The 24,114-nt window shown below is 47.3% G+C and overlaps 1 protein-coding gene across 1 annotated transcript in view; it reads left to right on the top strand.

The window, feature by feature from the left end:
* The window catches only part of ARHGAP39 (Rho GTPase activating protein 39), a 103,979-nt gene extending 80,661 nt beyond the window's left edge, over positions 1–23,318 (top strand). The window contains exons 4-11 of the mRNA XM_069005616.1: positions 5,714–7,115; positions 10,669–11,230; positions 13,783–13,875; positions 18,826–18,899; positions 20,123–20,322; positions 20,743–20,834; positions 20,921–21,090; positions 22,089–23,318. Coding sequence (XP_068861717.1) covers positions 5,714–7,115; positions 10,669–11,230; positions 13,783–13,875; positions 18,826–18,899; positions 20,123–20,322; positions 20,743–20,834; positions 20,921–21,090; positions 22,089–22,283 — 2,788 coding nt within the window. The 3' untranslated portion in view covers positions 22,284–23,318. The remainder of the gene's footprint in view (positions 1–5,713; positions 7,116–10,668; positions 11,231–13,782; positions 13,876–18,825; positions 18,900–20,122; positions 20,323–20,742; positions 20,835–20,920; positions 21,091–22,088) is intronic.
* Positions 23,319–24,114: the final 796 nt, after the last annotated feature.

Below are 24,114 nucleotides of genomic sequence, written 5' to 3' on the forward strand. Positions count from 1 at the left end.
ATTCCCTCCTCCTTCTCCAATCTGGAAAGATCTCCTCTTGTTTTCGGTGACATTTGGATTTCAGGAAAGAGGCTGTTTCTGGGGGATTGCTTTAATTGGGATGAGCAGCCCCGATTGGCTCCCGGGAATGTGGCGTCCCTGCGGGCGTCCGTGTCCTCCATGCCCAGCTCGGCTGCCAGGATGGGTTGTGTTGGTCTTGTGCTTCCTCCTGGTGGGTTCCTGGGGGGATTGAGGCCAGAGGGGCTCACTGGAGAGCCCCCGGCCATCATGGATGTCCCAAACCAAGAGGACACAGTGCGTGCTGTGGCCTGGGGAAGGTCCACCTCAAGCTGACCTTCAGCAAGGTCAACTTGACCTTCAGCCAGGTGACTCATCAGGAACCATCATCCAAGTTCATTTTTGGGTTACCTCATTATTTACATCCCACAAAATCATTTGGTTATGGATTCATGGCCTCCAATGGGCCGACCCGACCATCCCACCACACAATGTTCAAACACCTGCCAGAAAATGGCAAAAATCCATCCTCCCGGTCCTGCTTCTCCTAAAAAAAGTGGGAAGGGGATGGCAAGGGATGGGATGGGTTGTTACCTCCTTCTTGTCTTGATCAGCTTCCACAGATGTTAATAAGAGCGGATGCCACCGGAGCAGCAGAACGTGGGAGATGTCTCACGGAGAGAGTCAGTGTTGAGGGTTTGGAGCTACAAGTGATCCCATAGCACCATCCGGAGACAATCCCTGAGAGTTTCATCTTCTCCTGTTGGAAAAATAATAGGATTTTTTTTTTTTAAATGGTATTTTGATGGGCATAATCCTTTGGGAATATTTTAGTTGGAGAATGGAATTGTGTGCGGAGAGCTTCAGGAGATCTCAGACATCCATCAAACCAAGCTTTGCTGTCAACAGGGATTGGCTAAAAGCTGGCATTCGGCATTCCCATCACTCCAAAATTCCCCCAGAAAGACCAAACCGGATTTCCCTCCGCCCCGGATATCCCACGGATCGTGGTGTATCCATCAAATCATCCTCGTGGTCCTATCACGGGTGTTCAGCAGGAGACAAAGGGAGTTGGGATCTCATCCCGTTGGTGGGAATGCTGCATCTTCTCCATGGTTCTTCCATGGACAAAGAGCTGGATCATCCTGGGAAAAGTTTGGAGGGTTTTGGAACTCCCATCTGGAGCTGCCAGGCCCTCGTTGTCCCACTGGGAGCAGAATGGGATGTCCATGGATACGGATGAATCCATCTCCTCCTGATCCCAACAACCTCTTCCAACTCCACTTCCTGATGGTTTTCCCATCAGAGAGACCCATCAGCCCATCCCAACCAAGAAGGAGGAGAAGGAGACCCTCAGGTGCTTGGAAAACTTGATCCCGGCGCTCACCTTCTTCTCGAATTTACATTTCACTGCCCAAATTCCAGATTTCGCCTCACTCATTCTGGTTTTCCTAAGAATCAGCTTCTACCAATCAAAAAGCTTCCTAAAAAAAAGAATTCCAAGGAGGAAGTGACACTTCCAGGCTCCTAAAAATGGGAAGAGGGATTGGAAGTGTGGAAGAAGGGTCAGAGAGGCCATGGTGGGGTTGTGAGAACCCCACATCCCACAAAAGCTGAGAAACGAGGGCTTGAGCAGGAATTTAAAATTCCAGGTGCAGTCCAAACCCTGGGATATTGATACAGAATTCCATAGAATTCCATGTGAATTTTTGGGAACAGCACTACTTGCAGATGAAGAGCAGTGAAACCTTAAGGATGGAGGATTTTAGGATTTTATCCTGTTTTCCTATCACTTAATTTAGTTATAAATTAGCATAAAATATGAGTTTTCCATGATTATAGGGGCTGGATTTCTGTCCTAAGAACATTATCCCAGCCGGAAAATTCCAGATGGATCATGGGAGGCTTCAGGTAGAAGCCTGGATGTCTTCAGGCTCTGCTGCTCACCTTTCCCTGCTTTTTTCAGGGAGATATTTGTGCTGCCGGAGCGGCGCCGGGCACCGTGCCAGGCACAGGGAGGTTTTTCCGCCGCCGGCTCATCCCTGACCCTGGACTTCCCAGCGGGATGCGCTCGGAGCAGGCTGTGCCGGCGGTGCCCAGCTGGGAGGGAAGGGGGGCCGGGCTGCTTCCCTCATTCCCATCCCAGTTTAGCCCTGGAAAAGGGGAATCTTAAGCTCAGGTGGAAGGTGGTGGGAGAAGATGCTCCCAAATCCCACGGCCGGGGGAGGAAGGTGAGGAAGAGCGAGGGCACGGTGGGAATTTGGGATGGCGCAAGGACACGGTGGGAATTTGGGATGGCACAGGGAGCCAGGTTGGTGAGGGGTGCCCAGGGATCCTTTGCTTTTCCCGTGCCGGCAAATCCTGACGCGTTCCATCAGAAAACAATATTTGAATTAATCATTCGAATCAAGGAGGGGGAAATCCACTTAATCCCAGCTCTAAATTTTAATCTTCACCTGCAAAGTCTAAACAACACCAGGGCAGGGGAAGAGATCTTGGACAAATGCATGGTTTTGGGAATATTCTTGTTTTAAACCTCCTTTGGAGAAGCGTCGCCACGTCATTCCATTAAAAACCAGGAAAACGCTGTTAAAATAATTCCACTTAAACCCATCTGTGATTTATTCCCTTAGTCCCACCTTGATGGAGTGGAGCTGCCCCTTGACTGCCATTAAAAGTGTCAGGAATGTAAAAATCCATCATTTTGGTTATTTTAATGGGTTTTTAAGGTATTTTGAGCTGTGGATGGTTGGAATTCTGGCTGGCATGAATAATGATATGCAAATGAGGGGAGGGGGGGGCTTTTACCTGCAGGTGTGGGGTGGGGGTGGCTGTGTCTCTCCAGAAAAAACAACTGGAAGCAAAGGAATTCCTGGATGAGGGAGTCGGGTTGTTCATGGAGCGCGCAGAACCCGGAGATTTCTCCACTCCCCTCCATCGTTGACTTCTCGCAGGTTGGAAGAAGATCAAGGAGGAGGCTTTGGATTGGGGAAGGAGATTTAAGAGAACACGGAAAAATCCTCCCCTAAAGCAGATGGAAATTATGTGGAAGTTATGCAAATTCCCAAAGAAATTTGATTTCTCTGATAGGAGATTCAGAGGGATTTGGGAAGCGGTTTGTCATGGAAATGTACAGAGTCAGTAGAATCTTCCCCACACGGAGAAAACAGCAGGGAGAACCCGGTGCCAAGCCAGAAATAACAGGAATACTTGGAATTTCTGCCGGATGCCCCATGCCAGGAAGGCGGCCGGGGCTCGTTCTCCACTCCGGCATCCCTTGAATTTCTTGGAGCGGCCACAGCGCTCGTGGGCAGCGATTTAAGCACAAAAAGGGCTTTTTTGGGATTCCTTTTGCAGGCAGAAAATTCCATTTTTTCCATGGCAGAGCTTTTTTTTGTGGGGTTTAGCCATAATCCAGGGCAGCACGATGGAGCTTTCAGGAATATTGCTTCCCGTTATTTAATATTTGGATTGAAAGCTCGGCCCGGACGAGGTGATTTGACAGCAACGCCGCTGCTCCGTTGAGGATTTTTATTCAGATCCGCTGCTGCCAGATGCTGCGGGCTGGAATATTAATGCCAGCTGCAAAGCTGGGAATTAAGCATCAGTTTCACCTGGTTTGAGTTAAAACACCTGGATTTAGGAGGGATTCGTGTTCGGGTGGGGGTGGGGAAAGAGTGAAAACATGGATTTCTGCAGGGGACTTCCAGATCATCTCATTCCAGCCCCTTTCCATGGGCAGGGACAGCTTCCACTATCCCAGGTTGCTCCAATCTGGACTTGGACACTTCCAAGGATGGAGCAGCCACAGCTTCTCTGGGAATTCCATTCCTGCACCTCACCACCTTCACAGGGAGGAATTCCTTCCCAAAATCCCATCCATCCCTGCCCTCTGGCAGTGGGAAGCCATTCCCTGTGTCCTGTCCCTCCATCCCTTGTCCAAAATCCCTCTCCAGCTCTCCTGGAGCCCCTTTAGGCAATGGAAGGGGCTCTGAGGCCTCCCTGGATCCTTCTCTTCTCCAGGCTGGACATTCCCAGCTCTCCCAGCCTTTCTCCAAACCTCGGAGCATCTCCATGTCCTCTTCTGGACTCGCTCCAGCAGCTCTACATCCTTCTGCTCTTGGATCCCAGAGCTGGATGTGCAAAGCTTTTCCCCCTTGGACACAGATAAAGCTTGAATTCCTTGTCCGCAGGCAATAAAAAAAGTGGGAAAAGGAGAATCAAGAAGCAGAGGGTTAACGAGGATGTGGCTCGGGAGCAGAGCTTGGATCCATGCAGAGGATGTGATCCATCTCTCCATGGCTTCCAAGACCATCTCCCAAGGGTCGGGAACGTTGTTTGCAGATGGTGAAGAAACCCAAAGGCAGCCGGTGCCGATGGCAGAATTCCCGGCACAAGCGGCTCTGGGTGGGATGTGCTGCCTGGATCTGCTGGGAATCCTCTGGGGCTCTTCTGTTGTCTTTCCTCACAATTTTTGGGAACTGTGTATAAAAGTCAGGTTATTAATGAGGATTAAAGACATCCAGGTCTTCCAGAAGAAACAGGGAATGATCCAAGGTCCTTGTTCATAATTTGGGCAGGAAAAGCAGATTTTCAGGAGCTGAGCAAGGTTGGAAGGGGCTTGGAGCAACCTGGGATAGTGGAAAATGTCCCGGCCCATGGTTGGAACTGGATGAGGTTTAAGGCCCCTTCCAATCCAAACCATTCCATGAATCCATGATTTTGTGGTTGTGGAGGGAATTTTGAGGGTCTGGAAGGGCTCCATGAGGGGTTGAGATCCATCAAACCGGGGTGGAAGAATCCAAACTCATCCAGCTCTTCAACAGCAGGAAGTTCACAGGAGGCTCAAGTCCCCAGGAGCTCCAAAGGAGCTTCCAAAGGTGGAAAAGGAAGGAATAAATTATTCCCAAATCCTTTGGAGCGAGGACAAAGTCATGGATAAACAAGGAGCACAGTCCTGAGGCTTTTTGTGGGAATTTTTCCTTTAAAACTCAGTGATTGAACTCATTCCACCTTTTCCTGGAGGACAGAAGGGACAAATGGCTGGGAATAAATGAGAGTTGGAGAGGGAGAGCAGACGGTGCCTCCGGCATCTTCTGTTCCAGCGTGGGATTGGTGACAGGATGTGCCTCTCCCTGTGCCTTGGGAACAGCCAATTCCAGCTCGGATCCCTCCTGTGAGCCGGGCAGCTCCGAAAAATCCATCTTTGCTCTTCCTCCTGAGTGTCCCCTGCTCCAATGGCCTTTCCCAAGGACTTGGAACAGGGAGAGAGCAGATGAAAATCCACTGTGCCAGGGAAAAATTCCTCGTGGGAGAATTTCTTCCCAGTATCCAATCCCATGGGCAGGGACAACTTCCACCATCCCAGGTTGCTCCAAGCCCTGTCCAGCCTGGCCTTGGACGCTTCCAGGGATGGGGCAGCCACAGCTTCTCCAGGAATTCCAGTCCAGCCCCTCACCACCCTCACAGCTGAGAATTCCTTCCCATTATCCCATCCAATCCTGCCCCCTGGCAGTGGGAAGCCATTCCCTGTGTCCTGTCACTCCTAGTCCAATATCCAATCCCATCCAATTCCTCACATCTCCATCTCTCCACTCTTGGGGTGCTTGGGAATCTCCATCCTCCAGGCTCCACGGTGGTTTGGGAGGTTTGGGACCAGCCAAACCATTCCAGGGATGGAATTCTGACCTCCCCCCTGTGATGTTTCTCCCCGCAGGACCTCATCCCTCCGATGGAACGCCGGCACCAAGGAGCGGATGCTGATCAAGGTGACGGATCGGGAGCCCAGCTTCCTCCTCCACCAAGGCAACGGCTACGCCCCCGAAAACCAACCGGGCTCCCGCTCCCGCCGACCCTCGGGCGGCCAACAGTCGCCCAACCTCCAAACCTTCTCCTCCGACGCCGACAACTCCGTGTTTTTCCCGGAGAGGAAGCAGTCGCCCTTCCTGAAGAGGGCTGAGCACGTGGGCAGCTGCTCGCCGCTGCTGGGCCGGGGCGATTCCTTCTGCTCGCCGCTCCAAGCGCAGCACCGCAAACATTCCAGCGAATCCCAGCCCTCGTCACCCCGCTACGCCTACGAGCCCCCGCTCTATGAGGAGCCCCCCATGGAATACCAGGCTCCCATCTATGACGAGCCCCCCGTGGACATGCAGTACGAAGCCAGCGGGAGCTACAAGGCCGGATCTCCGCAGAAATCGCCCATCCGGAAGCCTCACCCTTTCCTTCAGTCGCCCAAGCAAGGCTCCAACTCGCCCTACCAGCAGTTGGTGCTCACCAAGCAGAAGTGTCCCGACCGCTTCATGAGCCTGGAATACAGCCCTGCCGGCAAGGAATACGTCAGGCAATTGGTCTACGTGGAGCAGTCGGGTTCCAGCCCTAAAATGAAGACGGGCTTGAGGCACAAATATTCCCCCAATCCCATCGGCGGCTCCTACTCGCTGCAGCACAGCCCCTGCCTGGTGCGGGATCAACGTCTGGAGATCAAATCGGGCGACTACAGCAGCATGGAGGGACCCGACTTCTGTCCCGGCCCGACAGGGGCCCAGGTGGCCCAGGGCGAGGACTCCATGTCGTGGTCCAGCCAGCAGGATACCTTATCCTCCACCGGTTACTCGCCCTCCACCAGGAAGAGGAAAAGCCGGAAGCCTTCAGTGACCCACGACCCCAACGCCTCCTCCACGGACGGCTCCGGGGACCGGGAGGTGTTGGGCGAGCTGGGTGAGGAACGAGCCACGCCAGGACCCAACAGGTCCCCGATGAACCGGACGGAGAGCAAGGCGGTGGAGGCGGAGGCGGCGCGGGGCTTCCCGGAGCCTTTCCTGGCGCAGGCGCGCCTGGCTTGGGAAGCGCAGCAGGCCCACTACCACATGAAGCAACGGAGCAGTTGGGATTCCCAAAAGGATGGTTCGGGCTACGAGAGTGACGGCGCCCTCCCGCTGCCCATGCCAGGCCCGGTGGTGCGAGCCTTCAGCGAGGACGAGGCGTTGGCGCAGCAGGAGAACAAGCACTGGAAGAGGAACACCTTCGAGAAGCTGGGATTCCCCCAGATCCTGCTGGAGAAGAGCGTCTCCGTCCAGACCAACCTGGCCTCCCCCGAGCCCTACCTGCATCCATCTCAGGTAATGCCCTTGGGAATATTCTTGGGTTTGGGGGTTTCCCCTGTGCCCCGTGAGGTCAATTCTGGTTAAAGCTTCTCCTCCTCCAGTGTAGATCCAGCGGGATGGTCCCTGGGCCGATGCCACACCAGGATTGGGCATGGGCACCTCGGTGCCATGGCAGCCTCAGCTCTGGGCTGTGGCTTCTTCTGCCTTGGTGGGGGGCAGATCCTGGATCCACCCAGTTCCCAGGGGATTCCTGAGTGCCCATCCCTGGTTGATCCCTCAAAGAAGTTGGTCCTTGGCAAGGTGGTCCCTCAAAACCTTGAGATGAAAGAGCCATCAGTTTTCCAGGATTTTCTTCCCAGGGTTGTGAGCTGCCTGTTCCCTCCCTGGAACTGAGCTGCCCCGTTCCTGGAGATCCCTCCTGCCCCAAACTCCCATTCCAGAGGAGCCCCTGGGGCTCTGACCTGGAATTGCTGGAGCTGGTGCATCCCATGTGCCTAGATTCCAGCCCATCAGATGTTTCCCTGGTTTTTTGGATGTCCCCCATCAGCTTCTGGATGTCCTCCATCAGTCCGTTCCCCTCCAGGGAAAGGCTGGAAAAGGCTGAGAAAAGCAGGGAAAGGCTATTGGGGCTTTTAAAAAATGGGTGATGATGCCACGTGTGGGGATAAATCCCACCTGGAAAACTGCCTGGAAGATGGAACTTGGCATCAGCAAGACCCCTGGACATGGACCTGGGAAGCAGCGAATCATCTGGAAAATGCCTTTTTTGCCCATGGGAACGTGGAAGGAAAACCATGGAGCATCACATCCAAAGGCAGCAGAAGAAAATTCCCGAGGCACAGTTGTCCCCAAAGACTTGGTGCTGCACAAGGAGGTCCAAACCCAAAACTGGAGAGCTCCAGGTCCCCTTTGGATGCTCACATTGGCCAGGAGGGAAAGCAGCCATCGTTAGTGATCCTACTGCATGGAGTTTGGGATGTGGTGGGAATCTTCTCCGCTTCCCAGAGTTTTCTGTCTGGGCGGCCCCATCTGTTGTCCTCGAGCTTAGGGACACCAAGGTGGTGGGACACTGGCACCAGTTTCCCAGAGAAGCTGCGGCTGCCCCATCCCTGAAGTGTCCAAGGTCAGGTTGGATGGGGTTTGGAGCAACCTGGGACAGTGGAAGGTGTCCCTGGCCGTTGGAATGGGATGAACTTGAAGGTCCCTTCCAACCCAAACCCTTCCATGGTCATGGCTGTGGTTGTCACCAATGGAGTGTCCCCACATTGAGGTGTATCCAAGCCCCATCCACGTGGCTCCAAGACCTTTTCCCTTGAGGATTCCCTAATTCCTGAGGTGACACAATGGTCACCCCATGGGACAGGCAGGAGGTCACGGCCATTTTCCATTGATGTCCGATGGTTTATCCCCTTCTTGTAGGCCAGGGCATCCCCCAAGTTCATTTAGGTGCTAATTAGGGTTAATTAGGGCTGAAGTTAATTTCCTGTTGCCTCTGGCAGCAAGGGATCCATCACATTTCACTTCCAGTGTCACTCTGTGGCCTGACCATCTGTCCTTGGCTGGAGAAGGTTGATGTCCCCAGCCAACATGGTCCTTTCCTTCTCCCTGGGTGTTCTTGGTGTACAACATGGCTCTGGTCCAGCCCATGGACCAGTTTTTGGAAGAGCCACATCCCCAACAGCTGTCAAGCGACACCTTCAAGCATCTCCTGCATCTCCTTCCACCCAGGAAACCCCGTGGGCCTCCAGCTGACCAGCAGGTTGGAGGACACAGAAGGAACTTTGGGGTGATGTGACCTCTGCAGGGACAGCAGGGCTGGGTCCCTCGAGGGGTGAAGCTCCCGTGTCCCCATCCTGTGTCCCTGCCGTTGTCACCACGGTCAAGATGGGAGCGGAGCGATGTCGATGGAAAGAGATCTCGACATTGGCACAGGACGAGTTGTTGAAGAGACAAGAAACTTGACTTGTTTGAAGAAGTAGAAGCTCAAGTCACCTGCCAGCAGCTCTGGGGGTTCTTTGGGTGGCTTCCTTGTCCCCTCCTGGATTTTCCACCTCCTGGATCTTTCCACCTTCTGCTTTTCTTCTGTTCCTCATCGAAAGCCCAACCCTGAGTCCGTGGCAGCACTGGAGTCACCCTGCCCATGGACCCTCCTGGGGGCCACCACTGTGGTTCCTCCACACATGTTGGGGACAGCGGTGTCACCTCTAGATGGTGTGGAACATCCTTCCCTGCCATGGGTGACATCCCCAGGGCCACTGAACCCAGGTGATGCTGGCCTGGATGTTGCAGAAGAGATGATGAAGCCACTTTGGCTGGCTGCAGGACCATGGAATTGTCCATCCCAATTATCCTTGTTTGCTTGGTCACCAGCTGTTGGGGTGTCCCTCCACCTCCTGGGGTGACATCCACAAGCTGTGCTGGTTCCAGTAGGAGGAGGACACTGGTCTGCAGGAGTCCTCTGGGTCCTTCCCAGCTGGATGCTCTGCAGAGGTCAAGGTTAAATCCTGAGCATCTCCTGTCCCTTCGGATGTACAGAAGGACCACCCACATTGCTCATGGCTTGGAGGAGCCACCAGCTTCCTCCTGTGGCTGCTGGAGAACCACCCTTGAAGGTGATTTTGGGCAGAGGGGGTTTCCTGGGGGGCTGTTAGAGGTGGGTGTGTCCCCAGTGTCCCCAAAGGATGGGTGGAGCCCAAAGCCACTCGCTCTTTGTTTCCCCCACGTTGCCACCAGCTTCTTCTGTCCGTGACCCCATTGATCAAGTGTGAAGAGAGTCCAGCATGTCACTTACCCCCACCGGTCCCCTCCCTCCTGATGCCGATTGGTTCCACAGCCCACCTTGGCTGCTGGCACCGGGCCGGCTCCACTTGGCCATGATGCGATGGAGGAGAAGTTCCTTGGAGAGGATGTGGTTTATGGGAAGACCTCTGAATGCTGCAACGGTTGGTTGGTTGGTTGGTTCGTTGGTTGGTTGGTTGGTTGGCTGATTTATTTGTTGAACGATTGGTTGGGTGATTGATTGATGGGTTGGTTCATTGCTTGGTTGATTGATCGGTTTGTTGGTTGGTTGCTTGGTTGATTGATTGTTTTATTGGTTGGTTGGTTGATTGATTGGTTGGTTCATTGATAGGTTGGTTCATTGATTTTTTCATTGGTTGCCTTGTTGCTTGGTTTGTTGTTCTGTTGATTTCTTGGTTGGTTCACTGGTTGATTGATTGATTGATTGATTGATTGATTTGTTGGTTGGTTGCTTGGTTGATTGATCAGTTTCTTGGTTGGTCGGTTGATTGATTGTTTTACTGGCTGGTTCTTTCATTGATTGGTTTGTTGGTTGATTGATTGATTGCTTGATTGATTTACTGGCTGGTTGTTTCATTGGTTGATTTTTTGGTTGACTGGTTTGTTGATTGATCGGTTGGTTGGTTCATTGGTTTATTGGTTGATTGGCCCATTTGTTGATCTGTTGGTTTCTTGGTTGGTTGATTGATCGATCGATTGATCAATCGATCGTTCCATCAGCGCTCCCATCCCACCAGCACTGCTGACCTGTCCACCTGTTGTCCCCCAGTCCGAGGACCTCGGTGCCTGCGCCCAGTTCGAGAGCAGCCGGCAGACCCGGAACATGATGCCGAGCGCCAGCTGCGTCTTCCCCACCTTCAACCTGCGCAAGCCCTCCTCGGAGACGGACATTGAGAACTGGGCCTCCAAGCACTTCAACAAGCACACCCAAGGGCTCTTCCGACGGAAGGTCTCCATCGCCAACATGCTGGCCTGGAGCAGCGAATCCATCAAGAAACCCATGATCATGACCAACGACCGCAACGTCAAGAAGGAGGCGTGCGAGATCTTCAAACTCATCCAGATGTACATGGGCGACCGGCGGGCCAAGACGGACCAGCTCAACGTGGCCTTGGAGATCGCCACCAAAGGTTGGAGCATGCAGGGGCTGCGAGATGAGCTCTACATCCAGCTGTGCCGGCAGACCACCGAGAACTTCCGTTACGAGAGCCTGGCCCGCGGCTGGGAGCTCATGGCCATTTGTTTGGCCTTTTTCCCACCCACTCCCAAATTCCATTCCTACCTAGAAGGATACATTTACCGGCACATGGATCCGGTGAATGACACGAAAGGTAAGTGAGGAAGCGCGGCCCGGTGGCTTCTGTGCCCATCCTCAATCTCTGGAAGTATTCCAGGCCAGGTTGGATGGGGTTTGGAGCGAGCTGGGATAGTAGAAGTTGTCCCTGGATGGTCTTTATGGTCCCTTCCAACCCAAACCATTCCATAATGTCACAACCCATTGATTTGGTCCCTTTCCCCTTGGCTGAGTCTCCTCATGGAAAGGTGGATGAGGAACTCATCCAAGATCCCTCCTGGAGGTGCACCCGGTGCTGTGGGGGCTTTCCCAGCCTCCTCCTTGCTGGAAATCCAACGGGGAGATCCAACAGGAAATGAGCTTTGACACCTTTGCTGCAGGATCAGTGTCATCCCCACTCCTGGAACTTTTCCCATCCCCTGAAGTTCCTTTCAACCCAACCTTCAGAGGTTCCTTCCAACCCAAACCATTCCATAATTCCATGGTTTCACCATCATTTCCACCTCCAGATGTTTCCTCCGGCTTCTCAAGTAGCTTTGGATCCAAAATTCCATGATTCCATGGTTTCACCATCACTTCCACCTCCAGACGGTTCTTCTTGAGTAGCTTTGGATCCCAAAAAAATCCCCCGTGTTGAGATGGGACCCAGAAGATTCCCATCTCCTGAGGTTTTCGGTCATGGCAGGAAAAGAAGACATAAATTGGGGCTATTTGGGAATTTTAGGTGATCCTCTCCAGTCCTGGGATTGGTTATCCCAAATCCTTCACCACTGATGCTGATCTGGATGTCCCCATGGCTTGATGTCACCTCTCAGTAGGTCACGGATAAGCCAGAATTGGGGATCCAGGAGGATTTGGGGTTTTGCCACTGGGAGATGGACCCCAAAGTGCTCCAGGGGTTCCCAGGTTCCCTTCAACTCCCGGGGGACAACGGTGGCACAACTTGGGAACACGAGGAGATGATCCCACCCCAGGTGTCCATGGAAGGTGAAGACGACCTCGTGTGCTGGAGTATTCCCGATGGGATGCAGCTCCGGGAATGTCAGGGTGGGTTGGGTTGGTCCCACCAGACGTGTCAAACTCATTTCCCGCTGGATTCAGCACCTCAGGAAAGGCTCCGCCCACAACAGCTCCCATCCAATCAGTGCCGTTCCCTGGCATCGCTCCCGAATTCCATCCTCATTTTGAGTTCCGTGTTATTTTCCGGAATTTCGTTGTCTTTGTGTCGAGTCATTGATTGGTTTCATTGTTGTTGTTACGTTGATTTGTTTTGATTTGCATTTTCAATTCCATCTCGTTTGTTTAAATTTGCATTTTCATTGTCATTTTAATTGGGGTTTTATTTCCGTTTTATTTTCATTTCAGTTTCATTTCAATTTCTTTTCAATTTTTATTTCACTTCAGTTCTTCTTTTAATTTCAATTTCTCAATTTCATTTTAATTTCAATTTTACTTTAATTTCAATTTTAAAATCTTAATCTAATTTCAATTTTAATTTAATTTCAATTTTTAAATTTGACTTTCATTTCAATTTTAAAATTTCATTTCAATGTTTATTTTGCTTTCAATGTTTAATTTCAATTTCCATTTCAATTTTCATTTTATTTTGCTTTCAATGTTTAATTTCAATTTCCATTTCAATTTTAATTTTAATTTTAATTTCAATTTCATTTTTTAAATTTTAATTTAATTTCAATTTTTAATTTCCATTTTATTTCAATTTTAATTTTCATTTCGATTTGTTATTTAATTTCAATTTTTTATTTTCATTTCAATTTTCACTTCAACTCTTCTTTTAATTTCAATGTTTAATTTTAATTTTAATTTCATTTCAATTTATTTTCATTTCAACTTTTAATTTCAATGTTTATTTTCATTTCATTTCAGTTTTTCATTGAATTTCATTTCAAATTATTACTTTCATTTCAATTTTCATTTCATTTCAATTTTTTACTTTGTTTCAATTTTTGTTCTAATTTCAATTTAATTTCAATTTCCATTTAATTTCAAAATATAATTTCAAAATTTAATTTCAAATTTTCATTTCAAATTTTAATTTAGAATTTCAATTTAAATTCCATTCCCATTTCATTTCACATTTTAATTTGAAATTCAAATTTTAATTTCAAATTTAAATGTTGAATTTCAATATTAATTTCACTTCAATTTTTTACTTTCATTTCAACTTAATTTCCATTTCCAGTTCAAATTTTAATTTCCATTTCAAATTTTAATTTTAATTTCAAATTTTACTTTCAAATTTTAATTTCGAATTTCAATTTGAACTTCACTTCCATTTTTCACTTCCATTTCAATTTAATTTCAATTTCCATTTCAAATTTCAATTCGAATTCCGATTCGAAATTTGAATTTCAATTTCCATTTTAATGGCACATTCTCATTTCGAATTTCAATTCTCGTTTCAATTTTTTTTTTCAATTTCAATTTGATTTCGATTTCACTTCAATTTCCATCGTTGATTCCAATTCCGATGTTCGTTTCCGTTTGCTGCTGCCATGACCTCCCCCCGTGAGTTCCTTTTCCAGCCTCACTTCCCGCTGTCCCCGCGTTCCGGGTGTTTTTTCCCAGTGTCGCGGCACCTCCGCCACCTCCTGGAAAGGACCAATAAGAAGAAACCCAAATTGCGAAAGAAACCCAAGCCCCAAATCGAGGAGCACCAGGGTAGGGACCCCCCAAAATTCCGGGAGCGCCCGGAATTCCCGAGGGATCCTTGGGATGGGCAGAGGGAGAACAGGGAGAGAGGGACTGGTTGATTAATTGGGTTAATTAAATAGGGGCGAGGTAGACTTGGTGTCATTTATATAGTATTAATATTAATTATATTGATAATATTATTAATATTAATTATAGTGATAATATTAATTATATTAATATTGATAATTTTATGAATTATATAATATTAATATTCATATTGGTGGTAATTATAATTATTATAATGAAAATGATAATAGTAATAGGGTTAATTAAATAGGGGTGAGATAGACTTGTACTTTATATAATTGTAGTAATAATAATAACGATAATAATAATAATAAGGTTAATAAAAGAACGGTGAGATAGATTTGGCAAAATTTATATAATAATAATAATAATAAAAATAATAATAGTAATTTTACTGTTCCATTATTTTTATCATCGATATAATTATTATCATTTTTATCATTACGTTGTTTATAATTATAAATATAATTGAGTTTATAAATATATTTTTATGTACAGCGATATTATTATAGATAATTAATATCGATCATTTCTGATTTCTATAAATAGAATGTTTGGGGATATATTCCATAATAATGGAATATATGGAATAAGGGAATAATAATGGAATTCCATAATATAATATAATAATTCCATAATTTAATAATATAATATAATAATTCCATAATATAATATAATAATGGAATTCCATAATATACGGAATATATGGGGATTTATTGTTTATGCATAATTCAAAGTATCTTGTATTCCATTATTTATTAGCATTAGTATTATTATTAATATAGCATTACTATAACTAATAATTATATTAACAATAACGTATTATTACGATAGCAATTATATTAATATTAATAAAATAATTATTATTATACTAATTGTTTACTTCTAATATATAATTAATACCTTGAATATATAAGATAATAACATATAAGACAACTTACAGTATATTGTACATTAACATATATTATAATATCCAAGATATTATTTTTATTATTATATATTATGAATCATATTATATATTACAGATGTAAAATAGGGATATTATTAAAAATATTTTACATTTTTGGAGATATTTTAAATTAATTAAAATTTTTTGTTTATTTAATTTTTTAATAGATCACAGATATAAATATAATAAGGATTTTATATTTTATTTGCAATTAGAATTAGGATATATAACATATATCATAAAAAATACAATTATATGATACGTAGTTGCCTCACAATAATTTATTGATAGAAAATAGAGATATAAATCAGATATTTAATCTCAATATAAAATATAAATATTCATAAAATTGGATGTAATGTTGCATACAAATATTTTATTTATTTCCCATGTAATATAATTTGAGATGCATATTTTTATTATCTGTGTTTCTAATCTTGGGCTTTCTAATAATCTAAATTGATATATTCGTATGTAACATTAGAATATATTGATATAATTTATTGTATATAAAGTCGGTATTTATTAATTAACTAAACTTACATATTTAATGTAGCATTAGAATATATTTATATATTTATATAATTTAGTATATGTAAAGCCAATATTTTATAACAATAAAATCTAACACTATTAATATACATTATTATTAATTAGATTTCTATTATTATTAATATTGCAATTTTATATTTGATATTATTACTGTATTATTTTATATATTCTACATTATTACAATATTACATATTAATATATATCATACATACTACATTAAATATTTTACATTATTTTATATTACATAATACATAAAATGTAATACGTAATATAAAATGTATTATGTCATATGTAATATTCAATATATAATATACAATACATAACACATAATATAAGGTACAATATACACGATATAATATGCAATATACACTATATATAATATAGAATAGATACTATGTAATATAAAATACAGAATATGTAATATATAACATATAATGTATCATATACAATATATTACTATATAATATATATCGTATAATATATTATGTAATCCATAATATAAAATAAATAATATATAAAATATAAAATATAAAATATAATATTTAACATATAATATTTAACATATAATATTTAATATTTAATATTTAATATTTAATATTTAATATATGTAGTTAATATTTCATTTACAAATATCTCCAAATTCAATATATCATCAATTATATAATATATAGATATAGAATATTAGAGAGAATTATCGATCTACTTCTATTATAATTAATATTGTAATTTTATAGTCGATATTGTTACAGTATTATTCTATATAGTATATATATGTTATATATATATATTCTATACAGTATTATCTATATTACAATATTTCACATTCAATATTATATCACACATATTACATTATATTACGTTATTTTATATTACATAATACAGCATATGTAATACATACTATATAATATGTACTATGTCGTATACAATACATAATATACAATAAGTTATATATAATATGATATATAATATATAATACATAATGTATAATATATATAATTCTACCTCATTTATAAATATTTCCAAATCCAATATATCTTCAATTATATAATAAATAGAGATAGAATATTATTGGTAACTATGGATCAATCCCTACTTTTTATAATTATCGATAACATCACAATTAATATTTTCGAGCAGTTCTCCATTATATAGTCTCTAAATAATATCAACAATTTAAATAAATCTGATTTGTAATGTTATCGGTAAATCGATATTTATTAATTAATATATCTACTAATATCTTTATCTATTTGTTCTATTTCTAGATCAATATTTATTAGCAAGATTCTATTATCCATTATTTAATTAATTCTAAAGATACCTTATCTAGAAATTAATATTTCTAACATTTATATATTTTCTAGAAATATTCCGTTATATTTTAATTAACACAAACTCCTTCTGAATATAAATTATATATTTCTACTAAATTCATTCATTCTAAATGGATATTATATATATAATTAGAAATTATATATCCTTTAATAGATATTTATAATATTTACTAGAAATTTATTACTAATATCGAGTATTAAACAATATATTCTGATATAATTATATATTATTTCTAAAATTTCTCTAATTATTTGTTAATAATAATATTAATAATATTAAAATAAATAATTTAGTATTATAAATACCGAATATTATACCATATATTCTGATACAATTATATATAATACAATGCCTAAGATTATTTATTAATAATGATATTATTTATATTGAAATAGGAGGTAATATAGTGTTACTCATAATAATTATAATAATGATAATTATATTAATAATTAAAAATTAATAATAATAAATATAAATTTACCTTAGAAGAACATTAATGGTATAATTAATGCTATATTTAATTAACATATTATTAGTTATGAATTCATTGATTTAATACTGATTAATCAAAGACATTTAATTTATTTAATAATTTATTAATTTTTATTAATATGATTTCTTTAATTGATGTCATTAATATAATTGACTTAATTAATAGAATTCATTTATATCATATAATTAATTGAAGTGAGCAAATCCCCTTGGAATCCACCACTGGGTTTTCCCAATGCCGGACGACCCCGAGGTGCCTCCGGAATCTCCAGTGGGATCGAGGGAAATGTGGGATCCCTCCAATTCCCAGCATTCCTCTGGGTTTGGGTGGATTTTTGGGAATTCCCCCTCCGGAGCCGGATTCCGGATGGATTCAAGTGGAGGAACCTCAAGGGGACACCCAAGGAAGGGCTTTAGGAGCATCCAAGAGTTCAGGGGGAGGATGATCCTTCATCCACATCGGAAAAGTTGGGATCAGATCCCATCAATCCACCCTCGGCACCCCTGGAGGTGATACCGAGCAGATTTGGGGTCGTTGATCCATCTTCTCCTGGGCTGCATCCCAAAATCCAACCTGGTCTCCTGGAAGGGGTTTGGATTAGATGGTCCTCCAAGGTCCCTTCCCACCCAAACCATTCCATGATTCCATGATTTCCTGAGTGGATTCCATGATTCCATGAGTGGATTCCATGGTTTGAGGTCACCCAGTATTGGATGTCCCTCAAGGCTCTTCCATCGAGGTGCCTTCAGAGCCACCCCACCCATCCATCAACCCCTCCAGAGCCAAAAATCCATCAGGAATCCTTTGGAAGACACCGGCACCAGGGATGGAGGGGGGGATCCCAAGGCACCGAGTTTGGGTTTGACCAAAAAATGTCCCTTGGAGGGTCACCCATCCAGCAGGTCTTCTTCAGAAGGTGCCACCAGGTCCCCAGGGTTGTTGGGATGGTCCAGAAGGTGTCACCAGGTGCCTCAGGCTCTGGGAATGATCCAGAAGGTTCCACCAGGTCCCCAGAGCTTCTTCTGGGATGGTCCAGAAGGTTCCATCAAGTCCCCAGGGTTGTTGGGATGGTCCAGAAGGTGCCACCAGGTCCCCAGGGCTGTGGGGCTGCTGGAGCATCTCCCTTGGGATGATCCCACTGGCACCTCAGAGATGTTCCAAGGGGTTCAGGGCATCATCTCCTTGTTGGAGGACGTCAGGAAGAAGAGATGGGATGAGGATGGAAGTGGTGGGATCAGGAGAAGATGGATGGGATGGGGGGGGGGACAAGGGTGACAATGGAAGTGGTGGCCCCCAAAAGCCAGGACATCCCAGGATGAGGCCACCATGGAGGGAGCTCCAGGGCTCCACATTTGGTGGTTTCTCCAAGGTTCTCGTGAGGGATCCAAGGGGGACCTCGTCCTCCTCAAATTCCCCGGGAACGGTGACAGGGATAGAGATGGAGCAGCCACAGCATCCATGGGGGGGGACAGAGAGGGGACAGGACCCTTTCCAGACCCTGGAGGTAACATCCCACCATCCTGAGGTGACATCCCACCACCCACGCCGTCTTCTCTTGCAGGGGTGGCCATCAGCACTTACGCCAAGTACTGCTACAACAAACTCCAGAAGGCGGCTCTGACCGGAGCCAAGAAGGTACCGGACAATGGGATGGGCTTGGGAAGGGTTGGACAAGGAGGTCACCTCCCATCGGGATCATCTCGGGGCTGCTGGGATTGGGGAAGGGACTGGAGGAGGGAGGGAGGTGGAAAATGGTGGGGAGGACATGGTTGGTTGTGGCAGGGTCATGGTGAGGATCTGGTGGTGGCTCCAGAGTGGTTGGGAAGCTTCTGGAGAACTTCTGGGGATCTTCTGGAGAGCTGGAGAACTTGAGGAGAGCATCTGGGGATCTTCTAAGGACTTTCTGGAGACTTCCTGGAGAACTTCTGGGAACCTTCTGGAAAAGTTTCTGAAGACCTTGTAGGGAGCTTCTGGGAACTTTTTAAGGATCTTCTGGAGAACTTCTCAGAACCTTCTGGAAAACTTCTAAGGACCTTCTGGAGACTTTCTGAGCACCTTCTATAACCTGTCTGGGGATCTTCTGGAGACCACCTGGAAAATTTCTGGAGAACTTCTGAGAACCTTTAAGAAACATTCTGGGAACCTTCTGGAACATTTCTGGAAAACTTCTGAAGAGCTTGTAGGGACCTTCTGGGAACCTTTTAAGGATCTTCTGGAGAGCTTCTAAGAACCTTCTGGAGACCTTTTGAGAACTTTCTGGGAAATTTCTGGAAAACTTTTAAGGAACTTCCTGAGAACTTCTGGGGATCTTCTGAAGACCTTTAGGGGACCTTCTGGAAACCTTTTGAGGACTTTTTAAGGACCTTCTGCAGATCTTCTGAAGACATTCTGAAGACTGACTGAGGATCTTCTGGAGATCTCCTGGAAACTCTCTAGACACCTGGAAACATTCTGGAAACTCTCTGGAGACCACTTGGGAACTTTCTAAGGAACTTCTGGAGACCTTCTGGAAACTTTCTGGAAGCACAGCACCAGTGTTCAGCTTCCCAGAAGCATCCCAGAGCCGTGGCTCCTCCTCCCAGCAAAACCCATTGGTGTAGATCCTCCGTGGCCATGGTCCCACCAAGCTCCATAGGGTTGGATCCACTTCTGAATCAAGATGGTGGATGGATGCTGGATGGATGGATGGATGGATGGATGGATGGTGGAACCATCTTGGCCAAGTTGACCAGAATCCATCCATGGCTCCATCACCATCCCCATGGAGCTCAACTGGGGGGTGGTGGGATTGAGTAGAATCCCATCCTGGCCGCGGGGCCATCACAGAGGCCACCGGTGACCTTTGGTGTCTCCTGCAGGGCCTGAAGAAGCCGAACATCGAGGAGATCCGCCACGCCAAGAACGCCGTCTTCAACCCGTCCATGTTCGGCAGCTCCCTGCAGGACATCATCACCATGCAGAAGGAGCGGTACCCGGACCGGCAGCTGCCCTGGGTGCAGACCCGGCTCTCCGAGGAGGTCCTGGCGCTCAACGGGGACCAGACCGAGGGCATCTTCAGGTAAAGCCACCCACGGTCACGGGGACATCCCATGGTAGTGGCAACCTGGAGCTTCTCATAGGAATCGCCTCAAAACGGGGCAGCTTCCCCCTTCTGGGTGTCCTTCTCCTCTGGTGGGTCATCCCAACTTCTCCTTGCTCTGAGGCCATGAGGTCTCCTCCATGGTGGCCACCAGAGTCATGGCAGGGCCTTGGTGACACCATCCAGTGGGTCCCCCTGACTTCTCCGTGCTCCGAGGCCATGGAGGTTTCTCCATGGTGGCCACCAGAGTCATGGCGAGGTCTCGGTTGCACCAACTAGCTCCCAAAATGGCTCCATGCCCAACTGATGTCCCCTCCTGGCTCTCCTGGAGCACCCAAAGGTGTTGAGATGGGAGGTCCCCATCTGTCACTCGGCCACCGACGTCTCTTCACCCCACAGAGTCCCCGGTGACATCGACGAGGTCAACGCCCTCAAGCTGCAGGTGGACCAATGGAAGATCCCCACCGGCTTGGAGGACCCTCACGTTCCCGGTAAGACCTCGGGCGATGTTTGGGGGGGCAGAACCTCCATCCAGAAGGTCTCACATCTCCTTGTCTTCTTCACGTTCTCTTTCCAGCGTCCCTGCTGAAGCTCTGGTACCGGGAGCTGGAGGAGCCGCTGATCCCGCACGACTTCTACGAGCAGTGCATCACCCACTACGAGAACCCCGAGGCCGCCATCGCCGTCGTCCACTCCCTGCCCAGGATCAACAAAATGGTGCTGTGCTACCTCATCCGCTTCCTCCAGGTAGGACCAGGAGCCTCCAGTGTCCCCTTGGGTGACCTCTTGGCTTGGTGCATTCTCCTGAGGTGGTTTTGGGTTCTCCAAGGTCACCACATGGTGATTCTCATCTCCACCAAGAACCAGGAGGTCCACACGGTCCCTCCACTCATCTCCCACCAATCTTATCATCTCCATCCACCCCAGGTGTTCCTGACCCCATGGTTGAGCCTCCTGGTGCCCTCTCCTGAGATGGTTTTGGGTTCTCCAAGGTCACCACATGGTGACCCCCATCTCCATCAAGAACTGGGAATTCCGTGCAGTCCTTCCACCCATCTCCCACCAATCCCACCACTTCCACCTTCTACCCATCCCAGGTGTTTGTGTCTCCTTGTGTGACCTCCTGGCTTGGTTCATTCTCTTGAGGTGGTTTTGGATTCTCCAAGGTCACCACAAGGTGATTCCCCTCTCATCCAAGAACCAGGAGGTCCACACGGTCCCTCCACTCATCTCTCACCAATCCCACCACTTCCACCTTCTTCCCACCCCATGAGTTTGTGTTCCTGGTGACCCTCCTGGTTCCTTCTCCTGAGGTGGCTTTGGGTTCTCCAAGGTCACCACGTGGTGACCCCCATCTCCACCAAGAACCAGGAGTTCCACCAATCCCATCACCTCCATCTTCCTCCTCCCACCCCATGATTTTGTGCCCCTGGTGACCCTCCTGGTTCCTTCTCCTGAGGTGGTTTTGGGTTCTCCAAGGTCACCACATGGTGATTCCCATCTCATCCAAGAACCAGGAGGTCCACACAGTCCCTCCACTCATCTCCCACCAATCCCATCACCTCCATCCACCCCAGGTGTTCCTGACCCCATGGCTGACCCTTCTGGTTCCTTCTCCTGAGGTCGTTTTAGATTCTCCAACTTCACTACGTGGTGACCCCCATCTCCCTCAAGATCCAGAACCTCCCTCCACCCATCTCCCACCAACTCCATCACTTCCACGTTCTTCCTCTTCACCCTTCCAGGTCTTCGTGCAGCCGGCCAACGTGGCCGTCACCAAGATGGACGTCAATAACCTGGCCATGGTGATGGCCCCCAACTGCCTGCGCTGCCAATCGGACGACCCGCGGATCATCTTCGAGAACACCCGCAAGGAGATGTCCTTCATCCGGGTGCTCATCCAGCACCTGGACACCAGCTTCATGGAGGGCGTCCTATAGCGGCCGCCACCGCGTTGTCCCCACCCCGTCACCAGCCCCACCGTCCCCTCCGAGGAGCTCCGGCCGGACCTTCCCGCCCGGCCGCGGGGACGCAGAGAAGTCCCCCGTGGTCCATCCCGACCTTCTGGCCGTGGCATTGCCCAGCTCTTCACCGGTGGAGTCACGAGGAGCATCTCAGCTCCGTGGGGACGTTCCCGAGGAATCTGAGAGGTCTCCTGATGTCTCCATGGGGTTGGGAGAACGTGACGCGAGCAGAGCCATCTTCAGGGTGGTGGGAGAAGCTCACCTGGAGAACGTGGGACACCGGGGACCACCACGGTGACAAATGTCCCCCACAGGGAAGAGACTCGGGGGGTCCCCATGGGAGTGGCCGTGTCCTGGGGGGGTTGTTGTGGCCAATTGTCCATCCTGGGGTGCTGGAGGAGCTGGGTGGGCAGGATGTCCCCTCACGTCACCGTGTCCATCCTGTCCCACGCGCGTTGGCACCACCAGGACCTGGCCCAGCACCCTCCAGGTCTGCCTGGCCCTGCTGGACCCATGCCAGGGCCTCCCATCTGCTTCTGGTTCTTCTGGACCCATCCTGGAGCCCATCATCAACTCCTGGGCCCATCTTGGGTTCCAGCATCTCCTCCTGGTCCTCCTGAACCCATCTTAGAACCCATCATCAACTCCTGGGCCCATCTTGGAACCCACCATCAACTCCTGGACCTGTCTTGAGGTCCAGCATCTCCTCCTGATCCTACAGGACCCATCTTGGATTCCAGCATCTCCTCCTGAACCCATCTGGGTGTCCACTATCTCCTCCTGGTCCTCCTGAACCCGTCTTGGGGTCCATTATTACCTCCTGAACCCACCTCAGGATCCATCATCTCCTCCTGGTCCTCCCAGATCCATCTTGGTGCCCCCCAGTGTTCTTCAGGACCCACCTCGGTGTCCCCCAATCTCCTCCTGGACCCATCTTGAGGTCCCCAATCTCCACCTGGTCCTGCCCAACCCACCTGGGTACCATCATCTCCACCAGGTCCCACCTTGATGCTCCCAATCTCCTTCTGGTCCCACCTTGGTGCCCCTCAGTCTCTACCTGGACCCACCTTGGTGGCCCTCAACCTCCTCCAGATCCTCCAAGACCCACCTGGGCACCATCATCTGCTCCAGGTCCCACCTGAGCACCCCCCAGTTCCTCCAGGTCCTCCAGGTCCCACCTTGGTGTTCCCAATCTCCTCCAGGTCCCACCCTGGTGCCCCAGATTTCCAGCAGGTCCCACCTTGGTGCACCCCCACCTCCACCAGGTCCTCCAGGACCTACCTTGGTGCCCTCAGTTTCCTGCAGGTCCACCAAGAGCCACCTTGGTGCCCCCAAGTCTCCATCAGGTCCCACCTTGGTGCCCCTCAATCTCCTCCAGGTCCTCCAGGTCCAACCTCGGTGCCCCCAAGTCTCCATCAGGTCCCACCTTGGTGCCCCTCAATCTCCTCCAGGTCCTCCAGGTCCAACCTTGGTGCCCCCAAATCTCCACCTTGGTGACCCAGATCTCCACCAGCTCCCACCCTGGTGCCCCCAGTCTCCAGCAGGACCCACCTTGGTGACCCCACCTCATCCAGGACCCATCTTGGTGCCCCCCATCTCCTCCAGGTTCTCCAGGTTCTACCTTGGTGCCCCTCAATCTTCAGGACCACCCCTGGTGCCCTCAATTTTCTCCAGGACCCACCTGGGCACCATCATCTGCTCCAGGTCCCACCTGAGCACCCCCCAACTTCTTCCAGGTCCTCCAGGTCCCACCTTGGTGCCCCCAGGTCTCCTCCAGGTCCCACCTTGGTGCCCCCACCTCATCCAG

Source organism: Aphelocoma coerulescens, chromosome 2, assembly GCF_041296385.1.
Source record: "Aphelocoma coerulescens isolate FSJ_1873_10779 chromosome 2, UR_Acoe_1.0, whole genome shotgun sequence".
Taxonomy (NCBI): Eukaryota; Metazoa; Chordata; class Aves; order Passeriformes; family Corvidae; genus Aphelocoma; species Aphelocoma coerulescens.